The following is an 18,865-nucleotide window of genomic DNA, read 5'->3' on the forward strand; positions in this document are numbered from 1 at the left end:
CCCGACTTAACTTGCCTTGCCGTTCCTACTGCGGCAGAAGGTATGCGGCATGAATGCGTCTTGCGTGCAACCAACTCAATTTTGGAAGGCACCTGCATACTGTAGGTAGGTAAGGAGGAAAGTAGGTACGGTATCTACAGTGTATCTAATTACCAATTACCGCAAATCGACAAAGCCTTCTCTAAGCCGTCCCTTCCTCCCCTTTGTCGGGTCTGGAGAGATTGATGCAAGGACAGCAAGCATTTCGAAAAGTAGAGGCCGTCTCCGCCTCCTGTAAACTGGCCCAGCACCAACACTCACCACAAGCCGAAGCTCTACAATCGGCCCATTCCATCCTTCTGTCGTCATATTCCAGAATCGGGATTATTTAGTTTGCGTGGCTTCTCTTCTACCCGCTGCGGATCTAAGGCGGTCAGCCAAAAAGATGCAAAAGCAAAACGACAAGGCACAAACATGCAAACATGACAGTTGGCTGACTGACTTGCATGATGTATGGAGTTCACCGGCCTGAACTCGTGACATTTCGTCGATCAGGTACACAATGAACTCGAATTGCGGACATTTGCAGCTTATGCTGAACTGACCACCCTTAGTTCTCGAGTCTAGCCTGGCAGGTCTTTAGTCCCCTTTAACGGGTGTGTTTGTGCCTGGAACTTGTCGCGGGCTAATGCTAACAGGCACACCCCGGACTCGTGTAGACCTCGACGCACATCAACGGGTGGCCGCTTGAGTGCTAGCCAGGGACGGTCTGCAGTACCTTTGTGATGATCAGCCCAGTTGCCCGGCTGGCTTCATTGTTGTGACAAACCGAGACATATTTCTCTGCGCACTTGCAGCATCCCTATCCACGGATCCCCGAGGCCAGGAAAAGACGTTTGATTTTAGTTCTGGAGATAAGCTCAGACCGAGAGGGGCCTTTTGGTTTGGTCACTCCTCGTCCATCAGCATCCCGACATACCCAAATGCGCTCGCTCACTCAAACATCTCAGCATTTTTGTCGACACTAGAATCGCATCTCGAATAATGACTCTTACTACCACGCATTGAGCACCTTGCATGAGGATTGACAGCGACCATTGATACATTTCATATCCTTCGCATCAACTCTTCTTGTGGCTCAAGATCAATCTCGATCTTTTCGATGCCACGATTTTCCTGCCGTTCCACGCCGAGTGGGGTCGCGGCTACGACGCTTGTGGTGCAAGCCAGGACCATTTTTTCTTTTGATCTTTCTGCTGCTCATTTGATTTCGATCCGTGCATGCTCCTTGTATTGACTCGCCAGGCGATATCATTTCAACAGAACATAACTATCTATGTCACCCGTTACTTCCGACTGCCTTTTTGGGAAGTTTTCTTTTCCGTTATGTTCTCTATCGATTTTACTATGTTGCTTCTTCACAGTGTTTGTCTGCTACCCGTCCACCACCAACATGAACACATGAACATGAATCGTGCTGCTGAAATCTTTCGCCTGCTTGTCTGTCTATCGCCCCTCGAAGACCCGAGAGTGGAAGACTCCTGTCCGACACGTGTGTAGGTAGGTTGCGGGCGGCGCTATAGGAGGGACCGGGATGAGAGGCCAAGATGCTAGCTAGGGTTGCACCAGCTAGGTCAGGGGCGTGGGTGTGCTGACAGGGCCTTGCTAGACAGGGAAAAAAAAAAAAAAAAAAAAAAAAAAAAAAAAAGGGTAGTAGCCCGTCCCCAGCTATGGTCAAATCAGCGCCGCTGGCGCCGAATCACAGCCATGCCAGAGAGACCCCCGCACAACAGGACAGGCCCTGGGTTCCCTTGCCCAATTGCAATGAAAACTCCGGAGCTTTTGACCAAAGGGCTTGCAAGCGCTGGCTGACTGCTGGGGCCCCGCCCGCCGGGATAGGCAACCTGGGCGACTTGCCTACTGTGCTAGTAGCAGAGACATGGGTGCAGCCCCAAATCTCCACCCCCCCTTTGGGTGCCTTGCTTCCAGGGCCAGGTTCAGGTCCAGGTCCAGGGCTTCTTTGGACCCAGACACAAGTCACCCTCCAGCCCACCCCGAGCGAGCCAGAGAGGTTGTGAGGGAAGCATGCGACAAGGGCGACATCACAGTGGGCGAAGGCTTCCGGGTTCTTCTATTCGTACATCGCACACCCCCTCTCTCACTCTCCTTCCCTACCATATCCCATCCTTTCCTACCGCCCTGCTTGCCTAGTGCCTTTTTCTCTGTTTACCTGCTTGTGCTTCTGCTTGTGCTTCTGCTTCTGCATCCTCTACTTGCTGGACCTTGAATCCGGAGTCAAACCGACGATAGGGCTTCCTGGGCAGGATTATGGCTTTTGTTTCTTGATTCTTCCAAGACACCGACATCTCCAACCCTCACTTTGTGCGCACGCTCCACCCAGACGGCCTGCGCCACTTTCGACTGCTCGTCGTCATAAACAAACGAGGTCCCCCGAATATCGAACACCAAATCTTGTTTGATCCGGCACAGCAAACACTACGTTCGCTATCGAACACCACACTCATTTCCCGGACCGAGTCCGCTCATCAGCTTGTTTTTGGGTATCTGACCCCTAGTCACTCTTTACGCCAGGGATTTCTGTTGCGGGGGGTTGTTTGCCTCACGACCAAGGAGATAGAAGGTCTTTCAGACTGCTTGGGGTATCAGAAATCAGCGCAGCGGACAAACAAAGCATGGACTACATGAACATGTTCCAGGGCGGTGGCCATCAAGCCGGCTACTTCGTTCCTCAGTACAACGCCATGGGCCAGGCGGCACCTCATCAACACCAAGAACGACACCAGGCTCAGCAACGGCAACAGCATGGCTACCCGTCGTTTCCGTACACGAACGAGCACTTGATGGTGCTTGCCCAGATGCAGCACCAGAGGACTATGATGGGCCAGGTTCATGACGCAAGCCTTTCACCAACGTCGAAGCAGGACCAGCCTAAGCCGAGGCTCTCAAAGGACGAGGTTGATCTGTTGGAGAAGGAATTCCAGAAGAACCACAAACCCACCAGTGCCAGGAAACGGGAAATCGCAGAACTACTGAAAGTTGACCTGCCAAGGATTAATGTGAGTGACTTTGCAATTTTTGTTTTTTTTTTTCTCTCTCATTTCTTTTCTTTATCATGGCCATTATATGTCTGCCTCATCGACCCTGACAAGGTCTGTGAGCCTCTGAGACAGCTGCTAATGATGTATGATCAGAACTGGTTTCAAAACCGGAGGGCAAAGGAAAAGGGAATTAAAAAGACGCAAGAGTTTGCGGCGCGCCAGGCGGCAGAGCAGGCCGAGCAACAGTCTGAATCAGGATCGACCAACAAGGAGGAGCAGGATGGAGAAGGTAGCGATGGTGAGAGCACCGACAACGATCACACCCTTGCTCAGCCATCAACCGCCCCTTTCCCCACCAATAATGTGTCGACCAACAGCGGAGTTGAGGAGGAGGGTTCGACAGTTTCCACAAGCACTAGCCATACACCTGTCGAGCCAACTGTCATGACGAAAGAAGATTTGGCCAGAGATGGCGATGAATATCCATCACCTCAGTCACTGCCATTCCAGAGTACCGACCAGGCTTCGGACTTCAACTTTCAACACAACTTTGTCGCCATGTCTGAGGACCAAGGTTTCAGCAGCGACTATTCGCAGTCGGGCTTGCCTCTCAATGGTCTGCCCGCCCAGTTCACTCACGATGGATTCTCAGTCTCGGACCAACTGTCCTTTGTCGGCCATCAATACACCAGTGCCGTTGACAACGAGGCGATAATTGCTCCCACACCGTCGTTCCCGTCGCAGCTGCTTGGACGTCTGGAATATCAGGATATGGATGCCAACCAGGCGGCCTCATTCGACTTGCAGGGCATGCAGGTCGAGTCACCCACCGCTCTGACGACCATTCCAGACGACGGGTCGCCAAACTCGATGCCCACGTCGCCACCGACTCCTTCCGACCTTCGATTCAAGTCGCCTCCTCCACCTGCAAACTTGGCCTCGCGAAGGAACAAGGGTGTCCCGGCCCAGCTCAACGCCACCGCTCTCCGAAGCTATTCATATGGTCCCAAGACTGGTCTCGACCTATCTAAGCGTGCCGACTGCCCGAGCCCCATTCGTCGCATCGCGTCAGCCACAGGCCCTATGCCAGGCAGGATTCAAAAGTCCCTGACCCTGGGCACGGGATCCTCAGCTCCCCGCTCACCCATGTACCTGGAGCGCACCAAGGATGCTTTGATCCGCTCTTTCAGCAACACGACTCGTTCACCAGTGCCCCTCCAGCCCATCAACACCTCCATCTCGCCAATGACGCCTAGTGACTACTATGGAATGCCGGCAGCAACGCAGGGAACCAGGGAGAATACGGTTTCGTCAAGCGCATCGGATGATGAGCAAAGCTTCGGCATGGGTGCCAATGGCGTGCAGCCCAATGCTTCCGCCCTCTTCTCGACCCTCAAGACGCCACCTGGCACACCGGGTTTCAACAGTGGGTTTGTCTCGGACCAGCAACTCCCAACGAACCAAGTCAACACCTTCGATGCTGCTTGGAACTTCAACCCGCAGGATGAGCCTCTGGTGACTCCAGGACTGGGAAGCTTCGGATCTGAGGAATTCGCCATGGCCCCTCCGGCGCCCGGCTACATCGGTGGTAGCAGCCAACCTCCCACCCCATCATACCCGCATAGCATCGGTCCCACATACGGAGGCAGCTTTCCATGGGGTTCTGCAGCTATTTTCAACGGTTCCAGGGTGGGCATGCCTGGAGGCAACACCGAGTATAACTTTCCCGAGTCCTTCGTACCCGACACATCCGATATATCTCCCAGTCTCTCTACCAAGGCCAGCAAGCAGTTTCAGTTCACCCAGAACGTAACGCCACGGGACTACAACACAGGTGTCGAGAAGTGAGACCCTAGACGGGAATGCACGATCAACGACGTCATGCCAGCATTTGCGCTCTGACAGTAAAGCACATACATGAACGATCTTCTGGAATTTTTTCTTATGCACGGCAACTGCTTTCTCCGGTTTGCGTTTTGGTTTTCTCTACGTGGGCTCTATCTGTATCAACAGTTTCCATGTTCCTAATCTCCTCATTCTGCCCCCGATGCATGCTTTTGTCTCATATCATGATTGAGCAAGCCAACCCCGTTTTGTGTTTTGTTTATTCACTCTATTTTCATACATGATGAAAGACAAGCGCTCGCTAGAAACGACGCTTGTAAGTTTTGCTCTACTCATTCAGCCCCCTCACCATCACGTTACATGCTACGCATGATACTGGAGTCGGGGGGCCACTTTATACGCAGCAATTTTTGTTCCCCATACCCCTTTCTCGCACTTCCTTTTTTTCAATATTATTTCATCCTTCCTAATCTCTTTATATGTAATATAATGGACTCAAAAGAAAGCGGCGGAAAGGACATGGAGGAGAGGTGGATTTGGAGGTGGCATCTCATGTTTTTGGCTTATTGTTTGTTTTTCGTCCTCATATTTGTGGCAGCGGGAATATTCACGGCCGGCTTTTGGCGTGTGAAAGGAACACTTGGGGGCCAGTATATTGCGGAGAAATGGGTTGGAAGTTTTGTTTTCGGGTTGTACACAATTGAGCGTCAAAGGTCTTTTTTTTTCAAAGTGAAAATGATTCCCAGTGAAATCATGGCGTGCATTTGGGTTTTAGGTCAAAAGATTAAGCTCGCAGACTCGAAAATCGGTAGGAATTTCTTATCCATGATGTATAAGTGGAAACATCGAGATGGGCTATACAGCCAAGCGAACTTTCTTGTGTGCAACTTTGATGCAACAGATTCTGTAGCTGGATGAATGAATTCGACCATGACAGCTGGCCGTTGGTGATGATGAATAGAATGGTTCCCGGGGGGACTTGTAGTTTTGCCATGTTTGTTTATACCCTCAGTGAGGTTCAGATAAGCTTCGGACGCCCAAACATGCCTTGAATGACGTTTCAGGCCACACTTATATATGGGGTGTATTAAGTCATCAATCTCAAACGAACTACAGGGGAAGAAGAAAGAATAGCAACACAAAGACACCTTACCCAGCCAAGCACATAGAGTGAACCCTCTCTTTTTTGGCTGCCATGTACTTTGTCTGAAGAAGGGGACTTCATATATATCCCGGCGCGGCTAAATTGGCAAACACAACAGTTCGCCCTGCTGCTAGGCCGTCGGGGGCGAAGCGCATTGAAACCCACCTCCCCCAACCTTGTCACTTGGATCATTAACAACCCTTGATTTTGTAAGCTCAAGTCAATGTTGGTTTTTTTTTTTTTTTTTTTATAAATTCCTGGTATCTTTTTTGGGGGTTCAACACCCTTGAAGCATCTTGGTCGCCGACGCCCTCTGATGAAATCCTCTGCGGCTTGACTTCTCCCACGACTTTTGGCCGTCGATTCACTGCATATCAAAATGGAGATTAAGGAAGAAAAAAAAGCAGACAAAGAAAAGAAAAAGCAAAACGGCCCAAGCTGGCGGTGGAAATAAGCTTTTGTTCGTGCCAGTTCCAGAACACCCTCCCCCCACGTAAATATGGCGCCCAAAAACCCACGGCCTTCGTCCTTCATAAAAGAAAAGCAATATTCCAGTCCATTCCCGCCTGCATGTCACGATTTCGCGGCCAAATATCCTCTCTCAGGCATAAAAGAAAGCCTCCCAAAAAGCCATGAATACGCCAGGGCTCACGATAGCTTTGCTTGTCGCTTGACCTCATTTTTTGTGACAGCTAATTCAGCTGTTTGTTGCTGGTCAAGTGCAGAAACGTATTTGGCCAGTGAAGCGGTCAGAAAGAAGTTGGTATTATATAAGTGACTGCCGCAGCCAGAGGCGGATACAAGATGGGAAAACATGAACAAGGACAGGTCAAGAATTCTTCAGAAATCCCGTAAGCCTGTGCTTCGGAATCAAAGGGACGAAATCCGGTATACATGTTCTCGAACCATCAGACCAAAGCCAAGACGCATCCAGCATGTCAGGCTGACCTAGATAGGCTTTGCCCCTGAAATATGTCAGTTGAGGAAATCAGTCGAGAATCTACCCAGTCATGTTACTCCTCCCTTTTGCAACCCAAATGAAACCTGTTCATCCCTCTTTGAGCCTAAGACACACGGTTGTTTGCCAAGCAGTCAATTTAAAACTTGTTTATACAAGTGTTGAAATTAGATGTATTGAGCCATTTATTCAAGCGGGAGGGATTCGTCGGCTTCGGTCTATACAAACATGATGTGACTCCACGCTGGGCTCCATCCTCCTCGGGACAAGGGACAGCAAGCCAAATTAGTTATGCTCTCCACCAGTCTGAGCTCAAAATTGATCTTGAGATGTATTTTCTGGTATCGAGGATGGCATAGAGAGAAAGAAAAAGAAAAAAAAAAGAAACAAGACGGTGCAAGAGGCTAATATAGCATAGACTGGCAACTCATCCCGGAATTCAAGCAATGCTCGCGTCGACAATCCTTGTCTTGTCACCAACAATCAGACATATAAGAGCTTTCAAACCACAAAAGCCCTACTGCGCTGGCCGAAACGCAAAAGTGAATCATTAACTATATAAGTAATGTTGACATGTAGCCCCCCCAAAAAAAGGTATCAAATTAAATATAAAGGACCTAACAGACGTTCCGAGGCATTGCGGAATGGTAGGTAGGTGAGGCAGATAGACACATTGGGCGGTGAAGAGGGGATATGTAGGTTATGTAGGTAGCGGAAGGCGAATTTAACCATGCCCCAAGGTAAAAAGTCTTCCAAGCTCTGATGAGATTATTGTTCGTGACATTCGTATACGCAGATGAAAAATAATATGTCTAGAGAAGATAGGATAGGGGTACAAGATGTTGCGAGGAGGACAACCATGCTAGCATTCCCAATGACTGCGAGTCATCAGTAGTACCCATCACTACTCGCACCGCCACCTTTGCTGGATGTGGGATTGGGAGTGTTCTGGGCGCTCGACGAGCTTGTGTCGCTTGGTGTCGGAGGCTGCTGTGGCACGATGCGGTCGCGGATGGTCATGATCCATTTATGATGCAACAGCTCCAGAGCCGTGGCTCGCTTTGAACTATCGCGTGCAAAGCAGCACTTGAGGAAATCGATACCCTCGGGGCTGAGCTGGTCGGGCGTCGGCAGCTGCGGTGGGTTACCCTGCGCAATGTTGTACATGATGGCCCACTCGTTGTCCAAGTTGGCCCACGGGCGGCGCCCAGTTGCCATCTCGAGGATCACGCAACCGAGCGACCAGACGTCGACCGCGCCAAAGTGGCCAGAGTTTTCTCCCTTGATCACCTCGGGCGACATGTACATGGGGGTACCAGTCATGGACTTGTTAGGTTTGCTCGCCGTTGACATGAGGTCTTGGTTGGCGAGCGTCCGGCCTTGGCGGGCGATGACCTTGGCGGCGCCAAAATCGACGTACTTGATGATGCCATTGTGGTCTAGAAGTATGTTTTCGGGCTTGATGTCACGGTGCGCAATCTTGATCTCGTGCAGGTACGCCAGACCCTCCAGCAACTGGAGTGCGTATACCATAATGACCGACTCGTCCTCAATCCGCCCATGCTCTAGCAAGCTAGCCAGCGATCCGCCCGAGCAAAACTCCATGAAGATGTAGACACGGTCGCGGTGCACCTCGATGCCGTAGTATGACACGACATTGGGGTGGTCGACCGACTCCAGCACCCGCATCTCGTCCTTGATGGCGCCTGTGATGGACGGGATGAGTTTTGGATCCTGGAGCCTGATCTCCTTGACTGCCATGAGATGACCCGTGTCGAGGTTCATAGCAGCGTAGACGTTGCCAAATGTACCACCTCCCACAAAGTGTCCCTGTTGCCAGCGCATGGTGAAATTGGTCGCCGTCGATGAGAGGTAGGCCAGTGACCTGTCCACCTCGTTGGACACCTCAAGAACCCGCCCGAGAGCGGACCGTTCAAGCGCTATCTCTTTGCGAGCCTCGTCGATAAGGTTGAGCTCTGAGAGCCTGTGGTTCCGTACGTAGCGAATTGCTTCTTGGTCGTCCATCATGTTGTGGTCCATGCGCCTCATTTGTCCTACCATGGCCTCCAGCTTGAGCTTCTCGGCCTGTGCAGCCACTGTGGACCGAGCGCCCATGATGTCGAAATGGGAGATCAGGAGTGACATGCAGCCGGCGACCTTTAACCTCAGCTTGACAAACTCTGCCTCGCCTAGCGCCAAGATATGCCGCCCGCGTGTCATGACCATAGCAAATTCCAGAGCCAACACCGCCCATTTGAAGGCCTTGCGGTCCGACGACTGGCAGTCATCGCAGACGAAGCCGACCCAGTCAAGCGCAAGCTTGGTCAACTTGATGTTGTTCATCTGTCTTCGGTTACTGTCCAGATAGAGCAACGACCGCTGACCAAACTCTGTGGCGAAGATGAAGCAGGTCTGAATAAGATCCTGTAGACCAAGGCCTTTTGTATTGTTACGTATAATCTCGACGCTGTCCATGAACGTGTTCGACAACTTATATTGAACCTTGCGGATCTCCATGAGTCGTGCATTGACCTTTGGCAGGTTGGATCGTTGCTCTATGAGCAGGTCGAGGTGCATCTCAATGGTGGCAAGGAAATGCTGCTTGGCGTTGGACAGTCGTGACTGTGAGCCACCTGCAATCAACCGAAGATGACCCATCTTGAGCTCGACAGGTTCCTCGCGTACTGAAAGTTGGATCTTGGGTCCCCACCATCCAATCTGTCCCTCGGGCCGCATGATGAGGATGTAGGGGTTCGTAGCATCCTGCACTATCTCATCGTACGCCGTAGTGCCAATCAGGGACTGGATCTCGGATTCCCTGTTGGCAAGCGAAGGCGAGGCAATAACAAGCAAGCCTTCATGTTCAAGGCTTCCCGTGTATACCTGGAAATGGCCCGTCTCTTGCAGGCGCAGGAAGAATTCCTGCATCTTGTCAGGCCGAAAGTTGATGCTAAAGTCGGCAGCGTTCTCATAGTTGTCGTTGAGCATTCGCGAGAAACGTTGCAGCATTCTCTGGCGCACACGGACTGACTCGAGAACCTGCTTGTAACGCTTGCTCATCTCGGCTGGAGTCTCCTTCGGCCTGCGCTGGAGCTCCTTCTCAAACGTGATGGCCAACCTGTTCAGTGTCTTGTAGGTCAAGGAACTGAACTGTTCCGCCACCTCGATGTCGCCGCGGTACAGATGACTGGCAATCTCGTTTGCAAAGCCCCACTCCTGGAACAGCAGCTCGGCCTCCTTGAAAGTGTTCTTGTTGCCACCCAGCTTCCAGTTCAGCATTTTGAAGTAGTACTTAAGTGCGTCAAGTACGACCTGGTCGAACGACTCGTCGATGCACGGAGGAAGCTCCCAGCCAGGTTGGGGCTCTGAGAGCTTGACGGCCTCCTGCTTTATGCGGATGGCCAGCTTGAGCAAGGTCTGAAATTGGGCAATCATGTTGTCCTGCATCATGGGGTTTTGCTGGGCCGACTCCTTCATGCGCTTTGTGTAGGCCAGTCGTACCTTGATGATTTCCTCGATAAGGCGTGCTGGGAAACCAAGCAACATCAGCAGCTCGTCCATATCCAGCGACATTTGTCTCTTCTTGAAGACTTCGTGTTGCTCGACAAGGGCCTCTTTGGCCTTTTCGATGGTTTTGCCGACCCTGTGAAGCATTCCGTTCCTTCGGCTTTTCCTGTCGCCCTCGTCCTCTTCGTGGTCGTGTAGTGATTTCAGGCCCTCTTCTTTCATGAGCCGGTCCATGAATGACGACTCATCCGAGAGCCCGTGGTGGCCATTCGGAGATTTTTCCCTTGCACGCGTGAAATCAAGCTCATGGTTGCCCACCCAGTTTCTCAGAATCATGAGCTCGGTGTTTATCAAGTAGTTGATATTGGACCATGTGTACACGGCGTCGCAAGCCTCCTGAAATCGCTCCGTGTTGGCAGATGTATGAACAGCGAGCAGGGCGCTCCGGGTGGGATACTGCCCCTCGATCTTGTCGATTTTTTCGAGAACCTCGGCGATTTGTTCTGCCGCCGACTTGCCGGCTGTGGACTCGCCTTTGACGCTGAAGTCAATGACTTCGTCGATCATCCTGGCCAGAGTGGCCCTAGTCTCCTCAACCATACGCCGCTGCACACTGAGGTGACGGCCACATACACGAGCGCGGATACCCATCCATAGTTCTGCTCCGCGTTGTAACTTGCCGAGATCCTCTCCGGTGCCGGCGATCAAACGTTTCTTCTCTTGCCTGACGACATCACCAGTCAGCACAGCCTCGAGCATTCCATGCCACTCGAGCCTTTCCCGGCTTGCAGGGTCTTTGAGTTCCTCCTCGCTCGGGGCGGTGTCTTCATTGCCGTCGATCATGATGACGTTTTGGTCGTAGGCGTCGTCATATGGCGCCTCGGATGATGGTGTTTCTCCCTCAGAATCCGAGTCAGGGTAGCCATCCCCGCTGCTGGCACCGAGTTGGCTTCCATTTGAGTAAGATACAAAGTAATCACCGCCGTAGTGTTGCGCACGGAGACTGCGGACGTATTCTTTTTCTTGTTGGCCATAACCGTTGCGCATTCTAGATGAATTCCGAAGATCAGAGGTAGAGGTGTGGAGGTAGGAGGGCGTCTGTTGCGCCGTGGGTTTCCTTAGGGGTTGGTATGTGTTGGAGGGTGTTCTTGCGGGGCCCATCGGCCGTTGTGCTGCCCTCGGAGTTGCTCCGCCGTTGGTGTAACCGGCTGGTGTGGACTCTCCGCCCGAGTTGCGGTGACTCCGGGAGGATCCGTTGGTTGCGAGCGATACGTGCGAGCCGCCGTGGCCGGAGACGTCAACGTATCTGGTAAGGGAACCCATCTCGTCCGGCGTCTCGACCATGTGGTGCAGGTCGGGGCTGGACAACTCGCTGGGCAAATGCGAGCTGCTCGAATCAGCGCCAAGGACGAAAGGCCGCATCGGCCTTTCATCCTCGCCCTGGGAGAAGCGTACGGCGCGTGGGGAGGTTTCGGTCGACATGGTCGCCTTTGTCGGGATCTGACCGGGCTGAAAGGGGGGAACTTGTGACCCCGAGTGGATTGCGGCCATCGAGGGGCGCGCAAAGCCACCGGGTCGAAGATGAGTTGTGGCGGTGTCGGTTTGACCCTAGGACCTTCACCAGGTGAATGTCAAGATGCTTTCGGAAAGCATTGAGGGCAGTGTCGGCTTATCGTGGAGAAGGTTGCGGGGGCTCTATTTTGCAGTCGAGATTGATGACGGTGGTTGGCAACACAGTTGGACGGCCGACTGCGATGATGTCGAAATGGCGAATTCAATCAGTCACTTCAGCCAGTCGAAGCCACAGCGAAAGTTTGTAGATGTGTTGTTTGTTGCACAGTAGTACACGCGACCGAGCAAGTCTGATAGTAAACAACCAAAAAAAAAAAAAAAAAAGCCGCAATAATGCTCCAGCGCAAAATTGTATTCTTTGAATCGAGATTTCGGATTGTGGCGTATGGGATTGGCCCACGAGGATTCGTCGAGCTGGTTGCAGCAGCTGGAGCTTCGTCGTATATCTCTTACTGATTAGGTACTGAAGGGGCGTTCGTTGGGTTCTCCAGGTGGTGCGACACAGCCGAAAGATTGGAGGAAGGTGTGCGGAGGTTGGACTAAGGCGCGCTGCGACACGGGCCAGTTCTGCCGGGCGCCAGTTAAAACGGCCCAAATCCCAAGTTGGAGCCGCAATTCAATGTCCTTTCCTCCGATCCCGTCCTCAAACGCGATCCTCAGCCACATGACATGTATCCACGCATCGGTAGACAAGCAGACAAACACACCTACCAAATATTAACTACCCTACACCTATCTGAAATCGGCATGGTGAGTAATTTCCAAACAATTTCGGGACTCTTTTTGATCCCTTTTTTTTTTTGTTGTTTGCCTCCTTCCTCTATCGCCCAATGATTGGATTCAACATTGCACTCTGCCTCAACAGAATAGTTAATTACATCCACTCCAAAGCATGGAGTAACAATCGTCATCATCTTGACATCTTGACATCGAGATTATCTGATTAGCATGCAAGGCATCGAGTGTCTTTGTTCAGACCCAACCACTCCGAAACTCCTATCTCTTATCGACCGGTCTACAAGAAGAAAAAGAAAAAGAGCCAGTGAAAATCTATCAGTCCCAAAACTCTCCCGTACCACAAGTCTTGGCTACAAAAAGTACTAGCCCCGCCCTCCGACAGTTGAAGGCTGCCCGCCGCTAAAGCCCCAAGCCACCACCACTCCCTAGCCAAGCTTACGCCAGCTCCCTAGGCCAGGTGACGATCACTAATACTCCGGAATACTCCTAGTGACCGATGGGGTATCTAGACTGATACACTGTGGATCGGGGCATTTTAACCCCCCTTCCAAAATGTTACCTATGATTGACCCATATCGTGTTTGGCCACACTGATGCTTGTTCAAAACTGCGTCAAGGGTCTGTCAAAACCCTGCTCGCTCATGAACGGCTTCAGCTTGACCTCCTCGGGGACAGGGTCCGGGAAGCCCAGGACAGCCAACTCGCCCGTGGCAGGGTGGTCTCCCGGAAAGCAGTCGGAGACGCAAACGTCAGGCGGCGCGGCGACCTCCACCGAGTCCTCACCCGTCACCATACCCATTCGGCCGCCGCTGGCGACATCCCAGATGCTCATGCCGCCGCAGTAATCCCTGGTCTCGCCACCGATGCCCAGGTTGTTGGAGAAGTCAGGCCCGCACTCGGGCTGCGGCAGCCGGGAGGCGACCTGGGCACTGTCGCGCAGCACCATCTTGGGACGGTCCGTGGCGCCGATGTTGACCCGAGGCCTGACCTGAATGCAGGCCTCGGCAGCGGGGCCCGCCTCGGAAACGCACTCGGAGCCCAGGAACTTGCCCAGGTTGCTGCGGAAGATGGGGTTGTCGTACTGGAAGGCGCCGTCAGCTAGGGTGTGGAGGATTCGGGTGCTGGTGTTGTCGGCGCGTTCGGGTTCCATCTGGAAGATGCCACCTTGGGCGCAGTCCTTGGCAGTAATCGTCATGGACACGCCGTTTCCTGTGCGGGAGATCTTGAGGACTTCTTCCTTGATCTCGAGTGAGATCTTGGACGTCAAGTTGGCTCCGCGGTGGTCGGGGACTTTTGAGGCGAAGATGGTCGTGTACTTGCCGCCCGTCATGTCCCCAACGTTCTCTTTACCTAGCCACGCATAGTTGTAGATGGCGAAGTTAACGGGGTCGATCATGAACTCGACGAACTGTATGTCCTCGAGTCAGCTCTCAAAAGTCTTCGCAATCTCTGTTCTTTGATTAGAGTAGTGACTCTTACCTGTCCTTGGACTTTGAAGTCACCCGAAGGGGCATCGACCTCTCCTCGGAATCTGTCGTTGCCACCGGTTTGGCCCAGTGTCAACCAGCTTCCGCCTTCACAGAACTTACTGCTGGCGCCGGAAACGGGTGCCGGCCCGGCCAATAAGCCAACGAGAGCCGCAGCAGTGAGAGAAGCAGTCCGTAGCATCTTGTTGGTTGGTGAAAGATACAAAGACTGGAAGGTTGTCTGGCTAGGTGACTAATGTCTTGGTTCGCTGCTGCTATGTCCTGGCTATTTCTTTCAAGTGACAAGTGGGAGAAAGTAGGTGTTATATGTTATACACCTAGCCCCCAACTCGAAGCTGGGAGTTCAACCACTGCGCCTACGGCGGTGGTCGAACATGGTTGTGTTGTTTGGCGGCCATCCTGAGGATCAGATTGGTAAGGCTCCTTGCCAATATCTTACATCGCCAGTCGTCTATTCCTTCCCCCTTCTTTCCTCGGTCCCTCCGTTTTTTCTCATTGCAAAAGACGTGAAGTTTACCAGGTGTGCAACCCATGATTCCTTTGGAAAGAATGCTGCGTTGCTACTCACGCTTGGTTGCATCCCAACGCCAAGACGCGCTGTGGCTGCAGGGCCCCTCGTGGGAGAGGGGGAGGCCATCAAATCGAACCCCCGTCATGTGAAGCTTGCTTATTCTTGACATTCTTGGCTTTCCAGGCCGCTGGGAATACTGATGTCAATATGGCATGATTTCCCAACGCGGGTGCCATGGGCTATATGTTTGTTTCAACGTCATGTCGATTCTACATGGGAATGTGCAGAGAAATCGGTTCTTGGGCCAGGCAAGCAACTTGTACTTTCCCATGAATACGTTCCTTGTTTTGGGCGAGCTCCTGGAACCCGGGCGGATCGCATCTGAGCTGCATCGTAGCACGCCTCCTCCCGCCGACTAGCGATCTCTGACTGTTAGTGATCACCAGGTGGAGAAGCATCAGACCTAGACCTAGACTTGGTCTTGATGTGACAGTTGTGCCCGACAGAATCTGAAGGCCGACGCGAGGACGTATTTGTGCGGCGAACCAAAATCAAGGATCGCATCTGGCCTTTAAAAAATGGAGCCGCAGGGGTTTGTCTTATCGTGGCGACTTGTTCATTGTTCAAAGTACCGAAAGTCCAGACCCCGAAACTAAGCCTGCCCACCAATAAACCAATAAGCACCCTGCATGAGATACCGGTGTTGTTTGTGTAGTACTGTAGTCTCTGTCGTATAGGTGGGGTCCACATGCCTCACCCGGAAATACACTCTGGTCAAGCAATAATGCTAATTTTCAAGCTTTAATAATTTTGTTTGCCTTGTAGCCAAAAATACGAGCCCTGGTTTCCAGACCGCTTGCGGCGCTTGTCGAAATAAACAAAGCGAAAAAAAAAAAAGACACCCATCACCGCGTTACTCCGGATTTACCGAACAAATGAGATCCCCACTATTTCCCAGCTTGATTTACCAGGGAAACAGCATCACGAACCATCGGCCCGTCGACTGGGAATATCGTTGAAGTGGCTTCGGTCATAATACTCATCCAAGCAGGTGAAGCATGATTTAATATGTAGAGCAGCAGCAAAGCGACGCAAACCTGAAAGTTTTCGTGACATGCAATTTACTCCATGAAGGGATATAGCTGCGTCTATGCTCGTTCAAAACCGTGCTTCCCTGGGTATCATCGGACTGCTGCAACCCGTGGGGGTTTGTTCCATCAAGGGTTCACTCTCAGGGACAAGCGCAACGATGAGAGATAGGAGAAAAATCTCTACGCTCAGCCTCGGGGTTCGCCCACCGGCATGCTTGGTAATAGATGCAACTCCAAGTAAGCTCGCAGAGCCTTAGCGGCCGTCTCTGTGCTGTCAACCCTCCAGGGGCTAGACTTGCATAGATTCGCAGCAATCTCCACCAGGCGTATCTCCATCTAACTGCTGCAGTCACTTCCAAGGAAACGGCTGGTGGGGATCAAGCGTTGTGTTCAAGAAAGGAAGGTCGTCAATGACAAAAGAAGGTTTCTTTCATCGTCAGGGCCTGCATCCCTGAAAATAATCATCTCGTAGTGCCGGTTCGACTTTCCTAAGCGTCTGCATGCTGCCCACCATCATCTCCCCTTGTTCAAGAAGACAAAAGATAAGTTCCCAATGTTCTCGATACGCAGAGAAGAAATTGTTGTATGAGCGCGGTCCAAAACGGAATCGGACATTGGTAAGGATTACGAGGTATCGACGCAGAGCAATTCCATCAGACTCCAGCAAGTGACAACAGCAGACTAGTGGTCGAGGTGCATCAACGGCTGGATTCTCGTGCCCTGATTAGCGACGCAAATATCACCTGCATGCAAATGACCAAGCAATGGCATGTATGGGTCTCTTCGCCCCTCCTGACCTACAAAATGAATGCAATGCATCTTGTGATTTTCTCCAAAGACATAAATCTGTTTTGTCGTGACAGCAGGTGTTTGGGTCAGCTTGGCACACATTAGTCTGTGGGGGTATTTGCAGCCCCTTGATGACGAGGTTAGCTTCAAAGATACAGCCTTGAGCACTTCAAGGCAGCATGTTGAGGTATACACATACACCTAGAACAACAACCCTAGATAAGCGGAAGCAAAGGATCCCAAAACCCTCCCTTCCGGGACATCAAGGCCCATCATATCTCCCACCGCCATCCGTGATCCAAAACTCGACCAGCCTGGCAGCCCCAAGGGCATCCCCGGCCCTCACCAGCGCCGCGACGTCAACGTTGAGCGGCGAATCCGGCTCAGGCGTCGCGAGTAGCAGCCTTACGGCTCGGACCGTCTCGAGAACGCTGTAGGCTGGCGTCCAAGCCTCCTTGAGCAGGTCTAAGCACACCTCTCCGTCGGCGAGGTTCACGTTTGCGTGCACCACGGGCGTTACGAAGCGTACCGTCGGCGGGTGAAGCGGATATGTGGGTGGGATTTTGATCTCGAGAAGCCAGCGGCCAGCTGTTTTTTTTTTTATTGTGTGAATCAGTCAGACTGAACCCGTCTCTGTCAAAACTGGACAACATGGCCGGTTCCCTGTTCAACTGCCAGTATGCACCTAGTGCACATGTCCATCTCCTTCGAGACCCCTAACGGAAAAGGGATTTTTTTCGACTGCCACTAACCATCATAGCCACCCCCTATACCCTTGCCATTGATTACAGCCTCCCATTGCAGCAGCTCCCCTTCGTTCACGGGCCCGAGCCGCTCGACCCCCGTCTCGGATTTCGCTTCTGCGTGCCACGTCTCGAGCTCCTTGATCAGTCGTCGGGTTGCGGACCGGTCGGACGATTTGGGCGCCATACGTGCGTTCTGTCCGTCGGATTGAAGGAAGAGGAAGAACAAAACAAGGCGTATTCTTTTCTTTGTAGAATTGGTCTTTGCCTCGTTGCGAGCAAGCGAGTGCAGGCAGTTTGACCCAGGTTGGGCTTCGGTTAGTCCGTTGTTTCAATAATGGCTCCTGCTGCCCCCCCGGGGGGATAGGATTTCGATTTCGTAGCGTCGGCTATTACCTAACAACTTTCGAGACAAGGCTTGGCTTTTTATTTTTATCTCTTATTGAAAGCGGCCTGAAAGTTGTCGGTTGTTTAGTGTTTAACCTGTTTGATACCGCATAACCGTGGTGCTGTTGCTTCTACAAATCGCTTGACGCGTCAAGGTTGGGGTCAAGCGTTGAGCGATCGCGCTCAATCGACGGTCTCCGGGAGCTGGTGTGGAGAAAGATGGGGAAGTGACCCTCCCCGCCCGCGCGAGCGGGAATAAACCCAGACCCAGCGACTCAATCGGCATCAACACAGGCATGCTATGAAGCCAGTTTTTTTTTTTTTTTGTGTGATCCACTCAATTCCATGTTATGATGCTCGCCTTAAAGGCTCTCACTAAAATCACTCAATCATACACGCCCGACTGCAATCCAGTACCATACCCTTCGTTTCCATGAAAATTTCTCTGTGTACACTCCCTTCATGCCGCCGAGTTCAAGACAGCTCGGGAGCTAGTTATCGTACTAAGGGACCTAGGCAGGCTACTTAAAGTACTTTTTTCGTCACAGTGCGCACAAGCCCAAGGCAAAGACGACCACAATTACTCTCATTCTGTAGCTTCGGCTCCTTCTATCAGATCATCTAAAAATCGAAACCTCCTAAGACGGGCTTGGATGTGGTGCAGCATGCTGTAGTGTGCAGAGATAGTCGAAGTATTGGTGCTTTGCTATGTGCACAAAAATACAATGGACTTAGGAGTATGATGGAGAGGGGAGTCGTGTCCCCTTTCCTCCTTTCCATAAACGGGTTCAAAAGGAAAGACATAAAATGAAGATAAAAGAATGAAACTCATATGTTCAATGATCCCACACCCGCCTGTAGCAGGCGCCCTTTACTGACTTTAGCTTTGTTGTGCCATAAGTTGGATTAAAAAGATAGAGAAGACATTAAGTCTCTGGGATCTCGTGCAAAAAGAGCTCTCGCCTCTTGTCTTGCGTCCTCATGCTAGTCATCAAAATAAGAAATGGAAATCCTCCAGTATTGCCATCAGATACATGAAGTAAAGATATGTAGTG

The 18,865-nt window shown here is 51.8% G+C and overlaps 4 protein-coding genes across 4 annotated transcripts; 1 reads left to right on the forward strand and 3 right to left on the reverse strand.

The window, feature by feature from the left end:
- Nucleotides 1-1,440: 1,440 nt before the first annotated feature.
- On the forward strand, nt 1,441-4,886 carry PpBr36_08964 (uncharacterized protein; the record flags this gene model as incomplete). The annotated part of the gene is made up of 3 exons (XM_029896088.1): nt 1,441-1,531; nt 2,647-3,056; nt 3,192-4,886. 3 exons carry the CDS (start codon nt 1,441-1,443, stop codon nt 4,884-4,886), a joined length of 2,196 nt encoding a protein of 731 aa, XP_029747271.1.
- A 2,987-nt stretch (nt 4,887-7,873) lies between these two features.
- Nucleotides 7,874-12,043, reverse strand: PpBr36_08965 (uncharacterized protein; the record flags this gene model as incomplete). Its single annotated transcript, XM_029896089.1, has 1 exon — nt 7,874-12,043. One exon carries the CDS (start codon nt 12,041-12,043, stop codon nt 7,874-7,876), a length of 4,170 nt encoding a protein of 1,389 aa, XP_029747270.1.
- Nucleotides 12,044-13,403: 1,360 nt separating this feature from the next.
- Nucleotides 13,404-14,470, reverse strand: PpBr36_08966 (uncharacterized protein; the record flags this gene model as incomplete). The annotated part of the gene is made up of 2 exons (XM_029896090.1): nt 13,404-14,210; nt 14,282-14,470. 2 exons carry the CDS (start codon nt 14,468-14,470, stop codon nt 13,404-13,406), a joined length of 996 nt encoding a protein of 331 aa, XP_029747273.1.
- Nucleotides 14,471-16,942: 2,472 nt separating this feature from the next.
- PpBr36_08967 (uncharacterized protein) lies at nt 16,943-17,610 on the reverse strand (the record flags this gene model as incomplete). The annotated part of the gene is made up of 2 exons (XM_029896091.1): nt 16,943-17,268; nt 17,433-17,610. The coding sequence occupies 2 exons, from the start codon at nt 17,608-17,610 to the stop codon at nt 16,943-16,945; spliced, it is 504 nt and encodes a 167-aa protein (XP_029747272.1).
- Nucleotides 17,611-18,865: the final 1,255 nt, after the last annotated feature.

Source organism: Pyricularia pennisetigena, chromosome 5 (assembly GCF_004337985.1).
Source record: "Pyricularia pennisetigena strain Br36 chromosome 5, whole genome shotgun sequence".
Lineage (NCBI taxonomy): Eukaryota > Fungi > Ascomycota > Sordariomycetes > Magnaporthales > Pyriculariaceae > Pyricularia > Pyricularia pennisetigena.